Genomic DNA, 18,903 nt, shown 5'->3' with positions numbered 1-18,903 from the left:
AAAAGCCAGTGAAAAGACGTAATTCTTATTTTGTTGCAGTTAACCTTTTGGTTGAATCTTTTAATGTTATATATTCTTTGATGGCAAATTTTTATATGTTTGTTTGTTTGTTTTGGGTTTTACGTTACATCGACACAGTATAGGTCATATCGCGACGTTCAAGCTTTACTGGTGGAGGAAGACCTCAGATGCCCTGCCGTGCATTATTTCAGGCACGAACGGGCACCTGAGTAGAACCACCGGCGTTCCGTAAGCTAGCTGGATAGCTTCCTCACATGAAAGAATCCAGAATCCCTGTCGGGATTCGAACCCACAGCGGTGAGGGGCAAGTGATTTGAAGTCAACGACCTTAACCACTCGGCCACGGACGCCCCAATTTTATATGTACTGTCAGTTAAATTCAGTACACATAAAGAAAAAAATTGTAAGATAGGTACATTATGTATAATCATATATGCATAGGAGACTGTAATCATATGTGCTTGTGCAACGCAAACAAGTTAGATCGGCCCCAAGTCAGATCAGCCCCAAGTCAGATCAGCCCCCAAGTCAGATCAGCCCCAAGTCAGATCAGCTCCAAGTCAGATCAGCCCCAAATCAGATCAGGCCCCAAGTCAGATCCGCCTCAAGTCAGATCAGCCCCAAGTCAGATCAGCCCCCCAAGACAGATCAGCCCCCAAGTCAGATCAGGCCCCAAGTCAAATCGGCCTCCAGTCAGATCCGCCTCAAGTCAGATTGGCCTCAAGTCAGATCAACCCTAGGTCAGATCGGCCTCAAGACAGATCAGCCCCAAGTCAGATCAGCCCCCAAGTCAGATCTGCCCCAAGTTAGATCAGGCCCCAAGTCAAATCGGCCTCCAGTCAGATCGGCCCCAAGTCAGATCAGCCCCAAGTCAGATAAGCCCCAAGTCAGATCAGCCCCCAAGTCAGATCAGCCCCAAGTCAGATCAGCCCCCAAGTCAGATCAGCCCCAAGTCAGATCAGCCCCAAGTCAGATCAGCCCCCAAGTCAGATCAGCCCCAAGTCAGATCAGCCCCCAAGTCAGATCAGCCCCAAGTCAGGTCAGCCCCCGAGTTAGATCAGCCCACAAGTAAGTCATAGAAGACTGTAATCACTAGTGCTTAGTGAGACAATACTGAAGGTCTTGGAAATAGAACAAGTAAAGAAATAAAGGCATAAACATGGATTAAGTTAATTTAAAAGTTATCAAATGGATCAATGCTCTTTTATGTTAACCAGAATGGTAAAGATTGTGGACTTCAAACCACTTGTCCCTGATGTAGGTATGAATCCTGCCAGGGACTTTGGATTCTTTTATGTGAGGAAGCTATCTAGCTAGATTACAGAACGTTGATGGTTCTACTCATGCACAGAGAGGCACATGAGGTCTTCCTCCACTAGTTTAAGCTGGAAAGTTGCCATATGACCTCTACTATATTTGTATGTTGACATGACCTAAAACCCAACCAATCAGGATGCTTCAATTAATACTTGAAATAAAGTATCATCATTATATGATTATTATGACAAATACATGACAATTTCCTTGAAGTACATCTAAAATCTTTGATGTTAAAACACAAGATGTAAAATATGCATTTTTAGCTCACCTGTCACAAAGTGACAGGGTGAGCTTTTGTGATCGCTTTTCGTCTGGCGTCAGTCCGGCGTCCGTCCGGAAACTTTTACTTTAAATGACATCTCCTTATGAACCACTAAGCCAATTTCATCCAAACTTCACAGGAATGTTCCTTTGGTGGTCACCTTTAAAAATTGTTCAAAGAATTTAATTCCATGCAGATCTCTGGTTGCCATGGCAACCGAAAGAAAAAACTTTAAATATCTTCTTTTAAAAAACCATAAGTGCTAGAGCTTAGATATTTGGCATGAAACATCTTCTAGTGAGTGTCTACCAAGTTTGTCCAAATAAAAGCCCTGGGGTCAAAATTGGCCTTTTCCCTATATGCATATAGTAAAACCTTAAACAATCTTCTTTTAAAGAACCCAAAGAGCTAGAGCTAAGATATTTAGCATGAAATATGTTCTAATGAGTGTCTACCAAGTTTGTTCAAATAAAAGCCCTTGGGTCAAAATTGGCCCCGCCCCGGGGGGGTATTGATTTTTCCTATATGCATAGTAAAAACTTAAAAAATCTTCTTTTAAAGAACTCAAAGAGCTATGGCTAAGATATTGAGCATCAAATATGTTCTAATGGGTGTCTACCAAGTTTGTTCAAATAAAAGCCCTGGGGTCAAAATTGGCCCCGCCCCGGGGGGTCATTGATTTTCCCTATATGCATATAGTAAAAACTTAAAAAATCTTCTTTTAAAGAACCAAAAGAGTTAGAGCTAAGATATTTAGCATGAAACATGTTCTAATAAGTGTCTACCAAGTTTGTTCAAATAAAAGCCCTTGGGTCAAAATTGGCCCCGCCCCGGGGGGTCATTGATTTTCCCTATATGCATATAGTAAAAACTTAAAAAATCTTCTTTTAAAGAACCAAAAGAGTTAGAGCTAAGATATTTAGCATGAAACATGTTCTAATAAGTGTCTACCAAGTTTGTTCAAATAAAAGCCCTGGGGTCAAAATTGGCCCCGCCCCGGGGGGTCATTGATTTTCCCTATATGCATATAGTAAAAACTTAAAAAATCTTCTTTTAAAGAACTCAAAGAGCTATGGCTAAGATATTTAGCATCAAACATGTTCTAATAGGTGTCTACAAAGTTTGTTCAAATAAAAGCCCTGGGGTCAAAATTGGCACCGCCCCTTGGGTCATTGATTTTCCTTATATGTGTATAGCAAAAACTTAAAAAATCTTCTTTGAAAAAACCCAAATAGCTAGAGTTAAGATATTTAGCATGAAACATCTTTTAGTGAGTGTCTACAAAGTTTGTTCAAATAAAAGACCTGGGGTCAAAATTGGCCCGGCCCCGGGGCTCATTGATTTTCTTTATATGTGTATAGCAAAAACTTAAAATCTTCTTTGAAAAAACCCTTCTTTGAAAATAGCTAGAGTTAAGATATTAAGCATGAAACATCTTCTAGTAAGTGTCTACAAAGTTTGTTCAAATAAAAGCCCTGGCCCGGTCCCAGGGGTGTCATTGTTTTTAACTATATGTGTATAGTAAAAACTTTTTAAAAAATCTTCTTTTAAAAAGCCCAATGAGCTAGAGCTTAGATGTTTAGCATGAAAAATCTTCTTATGGGTGTCTACCAAGTTTGTGCAAATAAAAGCCCTTGGGTTAAATGGCCCTGCAACGTTGGGGCCTATATACAGGTGAGCGACCTCAGGGCCATCATGGCCCTCTTGTTTAATCAAATAGTTTAGCTACATGTAAATATATACATGTATATTTATAGCACATGAGTCAGCAGAAGATGCTAAAGAACAGGCTAAAAAACTGGTCATGTCTGGGGTAATTAAGTTTCTTCTTTTCTTTTTCCTAAATATTAATGTTTTTCTAACTTGAAGATGTTGCAGTTTTTTTTATCATAGTTTTGATACAAAACATTTACATTTACCTTAAAATTACCTTGGTATAAAACGATAATCAAATATCTGTTTAAAAATAAAACACTCCAACATTTGTGATCAGCAGAATATATTCATTAATTCATTAATTAATTCATTCATTCATTCATTTTTTTAATCAGGCTATTAAACTGAGTGATAAGAAAGAGAAGCAGGGATTTAAGAGATCTCGTAACCTTGAGAAGAAACTACAAGACCCAGAGAAATTACCTGCCACACCGGCCACTGTTGGCTTCCAGCCATTTGCTGCTTCACACCCGGATGACGAGGAGAGAGTCGAAAGAGAAGACAGGGTAAGAGCTGACGCATTTCAAGCACTATTTATACTCCTCTCCAGTGTTATGCTCACAGAGCTCCAGTTAAGAACTTGACAATTAAATACATTTAATAGTATCACCAATCTCTCAGGTAAATCTTTAGATCATTATGGATTTGGGGCGTTAATACAGACCACTGTCAGAATTGGAAATGAAATTCGTTACCAGCACTCAGAAATAACATAAACATAAGTACAATGTACTTCATTAATTTATTATTGTACAATGTACTTCATTAGTTTTATCACACACCAGTGCCCATTATGTGACTCCGTAAAAATGGTATTGCACTATCATGCATATATTTTGAAGTGACATCATTAGCCTTATACAAACAAAGTGTAAAGACGCGCTAAATGTTAGTGTTTTACTGTAGGAGTGTCAATGAAAAATGACTTTTTTGTCTCTTTAAACGGTTTTGGGTATGTGGTAAATAGAATATTAAATTTGTGTAAGTTTATTACTGACTTTATTGAACTCTTTGAATAAAATAATATTATGCTAGCCAAAGGCTCACATAATATAGTTTTATTCAACTTGTGCAATAAATTTAGTATTGAACTTACACTCATTCAATATCCTCTATATATGGCAAACAAACATTTATACATAGATATATAACCTGTGAAAAGTATGTATAATAAATGTTTTATACGGCATATTCTTTTATACTGCATATTCTTTTTCTATGATTTGAAAAGAAAATAGTTTGTATATTTGCCACAACTTTAAGAAGTTTAGTTTTGACAATGAAATTATACAAGTATATAATTATTAAGCTACAGGGACAAAAGATACATGTATATTTACAGAGACCAAGGCACCAGCGTGTACGTGGGTTATATGATAATTTTGTTCGTAGTGAGAGACCACCGGAACGTCCGGACAGAATTTCTGAAAGACCAGAGAGAGGTTTGTTTTGTTAACTCTTACCATGTTGGATCTAAAAGTAATTAGTCTTTGTCTCCAGTATAGAATCAATCCAACCTGACCATTCTATTTGGTACTGTTGGTAGCACAATTTCTGTATTTTGATATTGAATGCCCTAAAATGTTGAATGAACTGGTCTTAATTAAAGCTGCATGCCTCCAGATGAACCAAAATATTTCAAGAAAATCAAACTTGAGAAAAATTATGTACTAAGATTTTAAGAGATGTAAAAAGATTCAAGATTTAAGTAATAATTTACATGTTATATGCGATTAATGACTGATTTTTCAGAATTAATCACCATATTTCTACTGCATTACTAACGCAGTAAGGGCTATTTCTGCCTATTTTGACATCTGTTTTGGTAATCTATATGCATTGTAAATGCCTAATTGTAGTGTGTTAATTATTTTCTTTGTTAACTACACAATATTTTACTTTAAAATACATTTTCAAAATTTTCAAGAAAATTAGCATGAATCTGGAGGCATGCTGCTTTAAAGGCGCGGCAAATAATCTATACATGTGCAGCTGGTTACAGGTAAAATTGCAATACAATATGTGATAAATATGTTGACCAGTCTTGAAACTTGAAACAAAGTTTCTTTTCAGCTCGACGTTTCAAAGAAATGTGGACTGGTATCCTACTTACCCCAGTATTGGCTTTGTTCTAACTCTCACCTAAGGTTTTTGGTGCGATTTTGGTCTCTTTAACCTTTGAAAGTCTTCATTTTGAATTTTTCACAAGTGTTCAGAATTATAAATGCAAGTGAATGTCACCTCTTATTTATTGTTTCTAATTTGTCTGTTGTTTTGGCTGTGTTTCAGTTAATCGATACTGACCGCTAATGAATATCACCTCTTATGTATTGTTTCTAATTTGTCTGTTGTTTGGCTGTGTTTTAGTTAATCGATACTGACCGCTTCTTATTAATATCACCTCTTATGTATTGTTCTAATTTGTCTGTTGTTTTGGCTGTGTTTCAGTTAATCGATACTGACCGCTTCTTATGAATATCACCTCTTATGTATTGTTTCTTATTTGTCTGTTGTTTGGCTGTGTTTCAGTTAATAGATACTGACCGCTTCTTATAAATATCACCTCTTATTTATTGTTTCTAATTTGCCTGTTGTTTGGCTGTGTTTCAGTTAATTTCTTATGAATATCACCTCTTATGTATTGTTTCTAATTTGTCTGTTGTCTGGCTGTGTTTCAGTAAATCGATACTGACCGCTTCTTATGAATATCACCTCTTATGTATTGTTTCTAATTTGTCTGTTGTTTGGCTGTGTTTCAGTTAATTGATACTGACCTCTTCTTATGAATATCACCTCTTATGTATTGTTTCTAATTTGTCTGTTGTTTGGCTGTGTTTCAGTTAATTGTTACTGACCTCTTCTTATGAATATCACCTCTTATGTATTGTTTCTAATTTGTCTGTTGTTTGGCTGTGTTTCAGTTAATAGATACTGACCGCTTCTTATAAATATCACCTCTTATGTATTGTTTCTAATTTGCCTGTTGTTTGGCTGTGTTTCAGTTAATTTCTTATGAATATCACCTCTTATGTATTGTTTCTAATTTGTCTGTTGTTTTGGCTGTGTTTCTGTTAATCAATACTGACCGCTTTTTAGCTCGACTATATGAAGTATATGGAGAGCTGTCCTACTCGCCCCGGCGTCCTCGTCCAGATTTTAGATTAAAGTTTTGGTGCAGTAAAATATTTTTCACTATAACTTTGTCATTTCTTAAGGTATCAACTTTAAACTTCAAATATATGTTCCTTATCATCAACCACATCTTATGTGACAAGGTTCATAACTCTAGCACCAATATTTTCAGATTTATCTCCCCTTGAACTTTTAATTTTCCTTAAAAAATACTATTTTTTACTGATACTTCTCTATTTCTTAAGGGATCAACCTCATACTTCAAATATATGTACCTTATCATCATCCCCATCTTATGTGACAAGGTTCATAACTCTAGCACCAATATTTTCAGATTTATCTCCCCTTGAACTTAGAATTTTCCTCAAAAAATACTATTTCTTACTGTTTCTTCTTTATTTCTTAAGGGATCAACCTCATACTTCAAATAATTACGTTATCACCATCCCCATCTTATGTGACAAGGTTCATAACTCTAGCACCAATACATGTATTTTAAGATTTATCTCCCTTTCAACTTAGAATTTTCCATACAAAATATAATTTTTTACTGTAACTTATTTATTTCTAAAGGGATCAACTTCATACTTCAAATATATTTACGTTATCATCATCCACATCTTATGTGACAAGGTTCATAACTCTAGCACCCATATTGCAAGAATTATCTCCCCATAAACTTAGATTTATTTACTAGAAAAATATTATTTTTTATTTTAACTTTTTTTTTTTTAAGGTATCTACCTCAAACTTCAAATACTTATTCCTTATCATCAATTACATTTTATGTGACAATGTTCATAACTCTTGAAGCAATATTTACAGATTTATCTCTCTTTGAACTTATAATTAGGATTTTCTTTAAGAAATATAATAACTTCTTTATTTTTTAAGGTATCTACTTCAAACTTCAAATATATATTTCTTATCATTACACAAATGTTGTGTGGCAAGGTCCATAACTCTAGCATGACTATTTCTAGAATTATTCCCCTTGATCTTGGAATTTATGTTAACAAATGTTATTTTTTACTATAACTTAATACATAATTATACATAATTGATTTTTCTTTCATAGTTTTGTCCTCCTTACTGCGTCCAGTATTTTATTAGTCGAGCTTCGCTGTCTCCTGTGACAGCTTTTGTTATGAATATTACCTCTTATGTATTGTTTAATTTGTCTGTTGTTTTGGCTGTGTTTCTGTTAATCAATACTGACCGCTTTTTAGCTCGACTATATGAAGTATATGGAGAGCTGTCCTACTCGCCCCGGCGTCCTCGTCCAGATTTTAGATTAAAGTTTTGGTGCAGTAAAATATTTTTCACTATAACTTTGTCATTTCTTAAGGTATCAACTTAAACTTCAAATATATGTTCCTTATCATCAACCACATCTTATGTGACAAGGTTCATAACTCTAGCACCAATATTTTCAGATTTATCTCCCCTTGAACTTTTAATTTTCCTTAAAAAATACTATTTTTTACTGATACTTCTCTATTTCTTAAGGGATCAACCTCATACTTCAAAATATGTACCTTATCATCATCCCCATCTTATGTGACAAGGTTCATAACTCTAGCACCAATATTTTCAGATTTATCTCCCCTTGAACTTAGAATTTTCCTCAAAAAATACTATTTCTTACTGTTTCTTCTTTATTTCTTAAGGGATCAACCTCATACTTCAAATAATTACGTTATCACCATCCCCATCTTATGTGACAAGGTTCATAACTCTAGCACCAATACATGTATTTTAAGATTTATCTCCTTTTCAACTTAGAATTTTCCATACAAAATATAATTTTTTACTGTAACTTATTTATTTCTAAAGGGATCAACTTCATACTTCAAATATATTTACGTTATCATCATCCACATCTTATGTGACAAGGTTCATAACTCTAGCACCCATATTGCAAGAATTATCTCCCCATAAACTTAGATTTATTTACTAGAAAAATGTTATTTTTTATTTTAACTTTTTTTTTTTAAGGTATCTACCTCAAACTTCAAATACTTATTCCTTATCATCAATTACATTTTATGTGACAATGTTCATAACTCTTGAAGCAATATTTACAGATTTATCTCTCTTTGAACTTATAATTAGGATTTTCTTTAAGAAATATAATAACTTCTTTATTTTTTAAGGTATCTACTTCAAACTTCAAATATATATTTCTTATCATTACACAAATGTTGTGTGGCAAGGTCCATAACTCTAGCATGACTATTTCTAGAATTATTCCCCTTGATCTTGGAATTTATGTTAACAAATGTTATTTTTTACTATAACTTAATACATAATTATACATAATTGATTTTTCTTTCATAGTTTTGTCCTCCTTACTGCGTCCAGTATTTTATTAGTCGAGCTTCGCTGTCTCCTGTGACAGCTTTTGTTATGAATATTACCTCTTATGTATTGTTTAATTTGTCTGTTGTTTGGCTGTGTTTCAGTGAATCGATACTGACCGCTTTTTATGAATGTCACCTCTTATGTATTGTTTCTAAATTGTCTGTTGTTTGTCTGTGTCTCAGGTATTGAAAGAGAGGACAGAAGAGATGATAGAGATAGACGTGAGAGACCAGACAGACCTGATAGGGAACCTCTTCCTAAAAAAGGTAATTTAAATCTCCCTAGAAGTTCAGTAAGAAGATTGCAACCTTAGCTTAAGTTCTCTGCTAATCCAAACTTAAAATATACATATTGCAGTTATAGTGATTTAACATTTTGTATGTAATTCAAAGTACTACTTTGTTTACATTTTGCTACTTGTATGACAAAGAATTTCATATTCATGGCTGTATTATTCAGGTGATAAGAATCTTACATGATGTTAACTATAAAACTCATATTAACCCTTTCTCTAAAGAAGAAAAAAAAAGTTGGTATCTGAGGCATATCGTGGCTTTAAAGGTATATGGTCACAAAAATACAAATGTAGTAAAAATTAGGAAAGGTGAAATTCTGAAAATGTATTTTATAGTGAAATTTGGTTTTGTTTAGGTAACACTGTGTATGTTCATGGTCATGGTGTGAATGAGGAATTACTGAGGAAGGCCTTCCATAACTTTGGTAATATTGTCAACATATCAATGGAGAAAGAAAGGAAGTAAGTTAAGATTGTATGTTTTTCCTCTAGAATCCAAATTAGCTGCCAATTGTAAAAGATTTACCTACAATTTCTCAAAGTGTATATATTGTTATCTTAAGGTGGCAGACTTGAATTAAAGATTGGTTGATCCATAATTACAATAACCACACAGGTACCAATATTTACACTTACCACTCAGGTACACATGGTTACACCAATCACATAGGTACACATGGTTACACCAAATACTCAGGTACATATGGTAACACCAACCACATAGGTGCACATGGTTACACCAACCATATTAGGTACACATAGTTACACAAACCACTCAGGTACACATGATTACACCAACCCACATGGTTACACCAACCACATAGGTGCACATAATTACACCAACCACTTGGGTACAAATTGTAACAGCAACCACACAGGTACCAATATTTACAACAAACAGGTACATATGGTTACACCAACCAATCACTTACTAAGGTTACACTAACCACACAGGAGGTACCAATATTTACACCAACAGCACAGGTACACATACATTTTTATGTAGTTAAACCAACAACACAGGTACACATAATTACACAAACCACATATGTCCACAAAATTACACCAACCACTCAGGTATACAAAATTACACCAACCACATTGGTACACATGGTTACACAAACCACATATGTACACATGATTACACCAACCACTCTGGTTAAGTCAGCTACACATAATTACACCAACTACACAGGTACCCATTCAACTGAGTGACTTGTAGCAATGCTGAATGAATTATTTACTCAAATTAACTGTGCCCAGACCAAGACCTTTCAAATGAAAGATGGTGTTGTACATACCAATTAACCTTTATTGCACAAGGACCACTGTTCCATTTTTAGCTCATCTGAGCACAAAGTACTCATGGTGAGCTATTGTGATCCTCCACCATCTGTCGTTGTCCATTGTCCATAATTTCTTTAAACAACATCTCCTCAGAAACAAATGACTGCACAGAAACCAAACTTCACAAGAATGATCCTTGGTGTGTAAGTGTATTTGCGTTTATTTCCAGTTAGTCCTCCAGAAGAGTATTAGTCATTTTAGATTAGCATACCAAGTGTTTAAGCACCCATACATGGAAATTTTATTTAAAGTCTCATCCGAAAGACTGATTAGTACTTTAAGTTGGCCAGCTCGAGAAAAGAACCCACAATAACGAGATTACAAGTCTCGCGCTCTAACTGATAGAGCTATGCAGGCTGATCTTTGGGTGGTCCCCCACCAAAGTTGTTCAAATGCTTCCGGTCTGTTGCATAAGCAGATCACGGGGCCAGGAAAGGAGTTTAAAAATGCAAAATTAAAAAACCTTCTTGTCTGAAAGTACAAGGCCTAGACCTTTGGTATTTGGTATATGATATCACCTATAGGTGTTCTACCAAAGTTGTTCAAATCATAGCCCTGGGGTCAAAATTGGCCCCGCCCCATAGAGCCCTGTAGGGTCATAGGTTTTCCATATATGTATATAGTACAAAATTAGTAAATCTTCTTGGATGATGGTACAATGCTTAAAGCTTAGATATTTGGTATGTAATATCACCTATAGGTCCTCTACCAAAGTTGTTCAAATCATAGCCCTAGGGTCAAAATTGGTCCCACCCCAGGGGGTCATATGTTTTCCTTATATGTATATAGTAAAAACTTAAAAAATCTTTCTGTTTGAGGATACAAGGCTTAGAGCTTAGATATTTGGTACATAATATTATCTATAGGTCCTCTACCAAAGTTGCTCAAATTTTAGTCCTGGGGTCAAAATTGGCTCCGCCCCGGGGTCATAGGTTTTCCTTATATGTATATCGTAAAAACTTTGAAAATCTTCTCCTCTGAATTGACAAAGGCTAGTGGTTAGATATTTGGCATGAGGCATTGTGTAGTGGAACTCTACCAAGATTGTTTAAATTATAGCCCAAAAATTGAATTTAAGACCTGGTAACTTCACGTTTGTATATCAATTGCATTTAGTACTCAGGTGAGCGCATTGTGGCCAATGGCCGCCTTGTCTCTTTGTCTATCTAACAAACCTACACATTAAATATGAAGATTTCTGTTTCAATATTCAACATTATTGGATAAAAAAAATCTATAATTGCTTCCAGTTTTACTTGCACATATATTACATCTTCTTTTTGAAATGAAAAAAAATTTAATACAAAGTCATGCAATTTATGAATCATTTTAGATGTTATTGAAAGGAAATATTTTGTACCTGAAATAATTATATAATAATGTTTTAATACAATTTTTTGTATATCTTTAGTTGTGGTTTTGTGACCTTTGACAAAATGGACTGTGCAGAAATGGCCATACAAGAGGTAAGTCTGTTATGTGTATGTAGTAGTAGGAATGTTTTATTGTAGGGATGGGGAGTTTTATTGTAGGGGTGGGGATGTTTTATTGTAGGAGTGGGGGTGTTTTATTGTGGGGGTGGGGGTGTTTTATTGTAGGGATGGGGAGTTTTATTGTAGGGGTGGGGGTGTTTTATTGTAGGGAATGGGGTGTTTTATTGTAGGGGGTGGAGAGTTTTATTGTAGGGGTGGGTGTTTTATTGAAGGGATGGGAGTTTTATTGTAGGAGTGGGGGTGTTTTATTGTGGGAGTGGGGGAGATTGTGAAGTGAAAAAATAAATGGAAGGCAGAATAATAAGTGATGTGATAAGATTTTTCCTATTGCTATGTCATGAATACATGTACAACACATTGTTGTTTTATAATTCAATCGATCATGAAATACCTGTAACATTAGAGATGGCATGAGCTCCCTGTACAGAAATTGAAGATTGCATGTACAGAACAACTGCTCAGGGCAACACCCTTTGGCAAAGGTGACAAAGAATTTGGTTGTTGCTAAGAGGTCCAAGTAGTAGAGAGGTAAAATATGTAAAGAGGTAGTTGTTATATAGAGGGTCGCTCAGCAGAGGTTTTTAACTATAAAGCTATTTTTTATGCATGCAGGTAGATGGCGCTATGATTGATAGTGTTCAGTTACGTGTCTCCATGGCAAGAAGACAACCATCATTTGACAGTACCAGCCGAGATCCATCCAGCACTTCATGGGCTTCTCTAGGTAAATATAATTCTGTCTTCTGAAAATATAATGGACTTTTCCTGCTCATTGTTTGTAAAAGGGATGTCAATATCTATATGTTAAAGTCAAATAGCCAATAGTATATGAAGCTGTATTATTTTGTAGAAATATCATTTCTCAACCTTTGAAAACTCTTTAATAGGCCTGCCCTTTTTCCAGTTTTGGCCGTCAATTTATTTGTATAAGGGATGTCAGTGTCAATTTCCAAGTTTCGATTTTCACTGAAAAAGGGACATTACTGTATACTAGTATTATTTTATATTGTGTTAAACTATTTTTCTTCTGTCACATTTTCAGTAAATTTTCTGATATTTTATAAATTAAATATGGACAATATATTTTAGTATAACAGATGTATTGAACTATCTTTATATTTCATATTTTCAGCCAGTAACAATTCACAGAAAGGATCTCACAAAGACAAAAGAGATGTAGTGGCATACGAGGAGGACATGTTTTGATAAAACAATTGTTTGTTGTGGGAGATTAACAAACATTTACAGAAAGATAAAGTAATTTGTTTTTAAGATCAGAATGAAAAATGTTGAACGTTTATCATACTTGCGACTGATATTCACCTTATGACATGGAATTGTTTGGTAAATGTCGTTTTTGATTTTAAAACGCTTGTACCTCAACGTTCAAATTCCACAAGGGATTTTGGATTTTTCATGTGAGGAAGCTATCAAGCTAGCTTACCTAACGTTGGGTGGCAGCATGGAGGAGCAGTTATGGTCTTTCTTCACCAAATAGCTGGAACATCACAATTTGACCTTTACAGTGTTGATGGGACTTTAAACAAGGAGAAAAAGCAAAAATAATATATATATATATATACATAAATAGCGGTACATGTGCATGTATATATGGTAATTACTTCACTTGTGAGGTGGAAATTTTGAGAGGTGATAAAAATGTTATTGCAATGTAAATTGTCTTTCATAAACCTTATATATTTTGATCTTAGGCAATTGTTTTGTTTTATTTTTCGGACAAACAATTAAAGGTGTAACCTCTGTAATGTGGCCTTCTGTAGACCAATAATCTCTTCCTTCAACATCATCAATTCCTATTAATGTAAGACTTCACAATCAGTTCTGCATGTTTAGAGTGACCTCTTTGTCTTATATTTTTATACGCATAAAGAAAATGACAATAGGCCATGATGTCTTATATTTAAAAAAAATGTGTTATTCCTCCAATTTTTGAGGAAAAAAACAACATTTTACTGTTCTTTGATAACTGATGCACATCCATGTCAGCATTACTATCACATGATGATCTACACATCTCTATTACAGACAAAATGAAGACCTGGTAATTGTTTCAGTTCCTCTGTTACAAAAGTAATGTCATATGTACCTTTAATACTAGAATGTTCTTACCATAATGTATTTCATAGGTAAAATCAGTCGGAACTATAAATTTCGTTTTATTTCATATGGTATTTTTAAAGAGGTATCTAACGTAAAAGTTAAATGTTTTTATTTTTATACTGTGCATTTTCTTGAATAAATTTATGCAACGGTTAAACATTTAGTTTATGATCTAAAAACTTAAAACGTGAACTAAGTGTGTACAAGGGTAAGTGTACTTATGAATGATTGTTTTTAGCTCACCTGTTACAAAGTGACAGGGTGAGCTTTTGTGATCGCTTTTCGTCCGGCGTCCGTCCGTCCGTCCGTAAACTTTTACTTTAAATGACATCTCCTCATAAAGCACTTAGCCAATTTCATCCAAACTTCACAGGAATGTTCCTTTGGTAGTCACCTTTAAAAATTGTTCAAAGAATTTAATTCCATGCAGAACTCTGGTTGCCATGGCAACCGAAAGAAAAAACTTTAAATATCTTCTTTTAAAAAACCATAAGAGCTAGAGCTTAGATCTTTGGCATGAAACATCTTCTAGTGAGTGTCTACTAAGTTTGTTCAAATAAAAGCCCTGGGGTCAAAATTGGCCCCGCCCCGGGGGGTCATTTATTTTCCCTATATGCATATAGTAAAAACTTAAAAATCTTTTAAAGAACTCAAAGAGCTATGGCTAAGATATTGAGCATCAAACATGTTCTAATAGGTGCCTACCAAGTTTGTTCAAATAAAAGCCCTGGGGTCAAAATTGGCCCCGCCCCAGGGGGTCATTGATTTTCCCTATATGCATATAGTAAAAACTTTAAAAATATTCTTTTAAAGAACCAAAAGAGTTAGAGTTAAGATATTTAGCATGAAACATTTTCTAGTGAGTGTCTACCAAGTTTGTTCAAATAAAAGCCCAGGGTCAAAATTTGCCCGCCCCAGGGGGTCTTTGATTTTCCCTTTATGCATATAGTAAAAACTTTAAAAATCTTCTTTTAAAGAACCCAAAGAGCTAGAGCTAAGATATTAAGCATGAAACATCTTCTAATGAGTGTCTACCAAGTTTGTTCAAATAAAAGCCCTGGGGTCAAAATTGGCCCCGCCCCAGGGGGTCATTGATTTTCCCTATATGCATATAGTAAAAAACTTAAAAAATCTTCTTTGAAAAAAAAAACAACAAATAGCTAGAGTTTAGATATTAAGCATGAAACATCTTCTAGTATTAGTGTCTACAAAGTTTGTTCAAATAAAAAGCCCTGGGGTCAAAACTGATCCGGCCCAGGGGTGTCATTGTTTTTAACTATATGTGTATTTTAAAAAGCCCAATGAGCTAGAGCTTAGATGTTTAGCATGAAACATCTTCTAGTGAGTGTCTACCAATTTTGTTCAAATAAAAGCCCTTGGGTCAAAATTGGCCCCGCCCCAGGGGGTCATTGATTTTCCCTATATGCATATAGTAAAAACTTTAAAAATATTCTTTTAAAGAACCAAAAGAGTTAGAGTTAAGATATTTAGCATGAAACATTTTCTAGTGAGTGTCTACCAAGTTTGTTCAAATAAAAGCCCAGGGGTCAAAATTTGCCCGCCCCAGGGGGTCTTTGATTTTCCCTTTATGCATATAGTAAAAACTTTAAAAATCTTCTTTTAAAGAACCCAAAGAGCTAGAGCTAAGATATTAAGCATGAAACATCTTCTAATGAGTGTCTACCAAGTTTGTTCAAATAAAAGCCCTGGGGTCAAAATTGGCCCCGCCCCAGGGGGTCATTGATTTTCCCTATATGCATATAGTAAAAACTTAAAAAATCTTCTTTGAAAAAAAAAAAAAAACAAATAGCTAGAGTTTAGATATTAAGCATGAAACATCTTCTAGTATTAGTGTCTACAAAGTTTGTTCAAATAAAAGCCCTGGGGTCAAAACTGATCCGGCCCAGGGGTGTCATTGTTTTTAACTATATGTGTATTTTTAAAAAGCCCAATGAGCTAGAGCTTAGATGTTTAGCATGAAACATCTTCTAGTGAGTGTCTACCAATTTTGATCAAATAAAAGCCCTTGGGTCAAAATTGGCCCCGCCCCAGGGGGTCATTGATTTTCCCTATATGCATATAGTAAAAACTTAAAAAATCTTCTTTGAAAAAACCCAAATAGCAAGAGTTTAGATATTAAGCATGAAACATCTTCTAGTATTAGTGTCTACACAGTTTGTTCAAATAAAAGCCCTGGGGTCAAAACTGATCCGGCCCAGGGGTGTCATTGTTTTTAACTATATGTGTATTTTTAAAAAGCCCAATGAGCTAGAGCTTAGATGTTTAGCATGAAACATCTTCTTATGGGTGTCTACCAAGTTTGTGCAAATAATAGCCCTTGGGTTAAATTGGCCCTGCAACGTTGGGGGGGGGGCCTATATACAGGTGAGCGACCTCAGGGCTATCATGGCCCTCTTGTATACATATATATTTGTAGTTGTAATAGTGTAAGATAATGAAGGAGGAAACTAAATTATAATTTATTAGTCCCCTACCGGTTTACCGGAGGGGACTTTAGGTTTACCCTCCGTCCGTCCGTCCGTCCGTCCATCAGTCCGTCCGTCCACAAAACTGGATCCCGCGATATCGCAAAAGTACTGAAAATATTTTAATGAAACTTGATATATGGATAGATGGCAGTATGGAGATTATGCACGTCTTTTTCTTTTCTTCCTATGTTGAAAATTCTGGTTTCTATGGCAACAAATAGACTGGAAATATGGCACATTTTACACATAACCTGGATCCCGCAATAACGCAAAAAGTACTGAAGATATTTTTATGAAACTTGATATTTAGATAGATGGCAGTATGGAGATTATGCACGTCTTTTTATTTTCTTCCTATGTTGAAAATTCTGGTTGCTGTGGCAACAAATAGACTGAAAATATGGCAAAATTTACACATAACCTGGATCCAGTGATAACACAAAAAGTACTGAAAATATGATTATGAAACTTGACATATGGGTAGATGGCAGTATGGAAATTATGCACATCCTTTTCTTATTTTTCTATGTTGAAAATTCTGGTTGCTATGGCAACAAATAGACTGAATTTCAAGATTTCTGATTCTAGTTTTTAAGTTTTTTCACTATAAGTTCTTTATTTCTTAAGGTATTATCTTCAAACTTTAAATATAAGTTGCTTGTCATCAACCACATCATATGTGACAAGGTTTACAACTCTAGCACAAAATTTATCAGAATTACCTCCCTTGAACTTAAAATTTTCATGAAAAAAACATTGTTTTTTTTAAATTTAATTCTTTTTCTGAATGTATCTACTTCAAACTTCATATAAATGTTTCTTATTATCACACAACATTTGTGAGTGTTCAATACTCTAGCAAGACTATTTCCAGAATTATGCCCCTTTTGAACTTAGACTTTTTTTTGAGAAATTGGTAATTTTTACTCCAACTTCTTCAATCATGATAGGATTTTAAAAATGTTATATTTTGATAACAGGGATGTTTAAAAAATAACTTTAGAGTGTCCTTCAGTCCGTCTGTCTGTACATAAAAACTGTTTCTTGTGATCACTTTTCAAGAACTTTTTCAGCAAATTTATTTAAAATAGGAACATAAGTGAATGGCCAATGGCCCTTCAGAATGTTGCTTGGGCTCTTACCGGTAGGGTACTTATGGATTGCTTGCAATACTATGATAATTGCTTGTTATATGTAGCAGTTAGACTTGTGCTAAATGTACAAACAAGCAAACTGAAAGATTTTTTCTTTTAAATTGTAAAGAAAATAAAGAAAAATAAATGCTAACAACGATGCCAAGACTTGATTTATTTTTTGCTCACTTGAGCACTTGGTTTTGAGAGGTAAGCTTTTGTTATTGCAATGTGTCTGTCATTTATTGTTATTAGCATTTTATTTATACATTTCCTAAAAGTTTTATTTGTGATAACTTGTGTAATCTTTTCACAGATTTTATTCATACCTGTACAAAAGAACACACATTCCAAAACCAACAGTTTTCAGTTTTCTGATATGACCTAGGCCTTTAATTGACCTTGCCTGTCAATGTTTAAATTATCAAAAATTTAAGACAATTATATAACTGTTCCAAAGGTTTCGTTTGTATTTATTCAGTCTCCTAGCATATCAATATAGAAATGAGCCGCGCCATGACAAAACCAACATAATAGGTTTGCGACCAGCATGGATCCAGACCAGCATCCGCGCAGTCTGATCAGGATCCATGCTGTTCCCTTACAAACCCTATAACAAGTAGAGAAACTGATAGCGAAACAGCATGGATCCTGATCAGACTGCACGGAAACCCATTATGTTGGTTTTGTCATGGCGCAACTCAAATACAGTTTATATTGCCACTTACAAGATTAATGGTCGTCAGCTGATATAACTCGAGTCTATAGGACATACTAATTCAATTTTAGATATACTAATAATAAAATGAATGGTATAAATACTCTAAATGTATCAAATTCATTTAATGAAAGTGCATGACTACTTTGTGTCGCCTTGAAAAAGGCGACTTATAGGTATTACTTTTATTGTCGACGGCGGCGTCCCCAAAGACTTGTGCGGAGAATAAGTCTGATTGACTCCAAAATTCGTCAGCCTGCTACTTTCAATGACTCGAAGTGCAGTGGATAAGAATAATTACTCTGCACTTTTTAATTTTTGAGTTATTGCCCTTTGTTAATTTTCATACTTTTTTTTGTCCAGGCCATTTCTCCTAAACAAAAAAAGCTAAGGTAGGATGATACATCTCATTGAGATAAAGTGCAGTGTCTAAAATTTGTACTCTGCACTTGTTATTTTTTGAGTTATTGCCCTTTGTTAATTTTCATACTT

The 18,903-nt window shown here is 34.6% G+C and overlaps 1 protein-coding gene across 1 annotated transcript; it reads left to right on the top strand.

The window, feature by feature from the left end:
* LOC132717060 (negative elongation factor E-like) lies at positions 1-13,828 on the top strand (the record flags this gene model as incomplete). The annotated part of the gene is given in 9 exon segments (XM_060700453.1): positions 1-18; positions 3,361-3,416; positions 3,655-3,825; positions 4,662-4,761; positions 8,998-9,081; positions 9,467-9,572; positions 11,869-11,923; positions 12,563-12,674; positions 13,083-13,828. Coding segments are annotated over 9 exon segments (776 nt in total), but the record flags the coding sequence as incomplete, so codon positions are not given.
* Between the last annotated feature and the right edge of the window lie 5,075 nt (positions 13,829-18,903).

This window comes from Ruditapes philippinarum, unplaced genomic scaffold (assembly GCF_026571515.1).
Source record: "Ruditapes philippinarum isolate M1 unplaced genomic scaffold, ASM2657151v2 ctg13554_1_1_1_1, whole genome shotgun sequence".
NCBI classification, from domain to species: Eukaryota; Metazoa; Mollusca; class Bivalvia; order Venerida; family Veneridae; genus Ruditapes; species Ruditapes philippinarum.
Note: the sequence above shows the minus strand (reverse complement) of the source record. Positions and strands in the feature narration are given on the sequence as shown.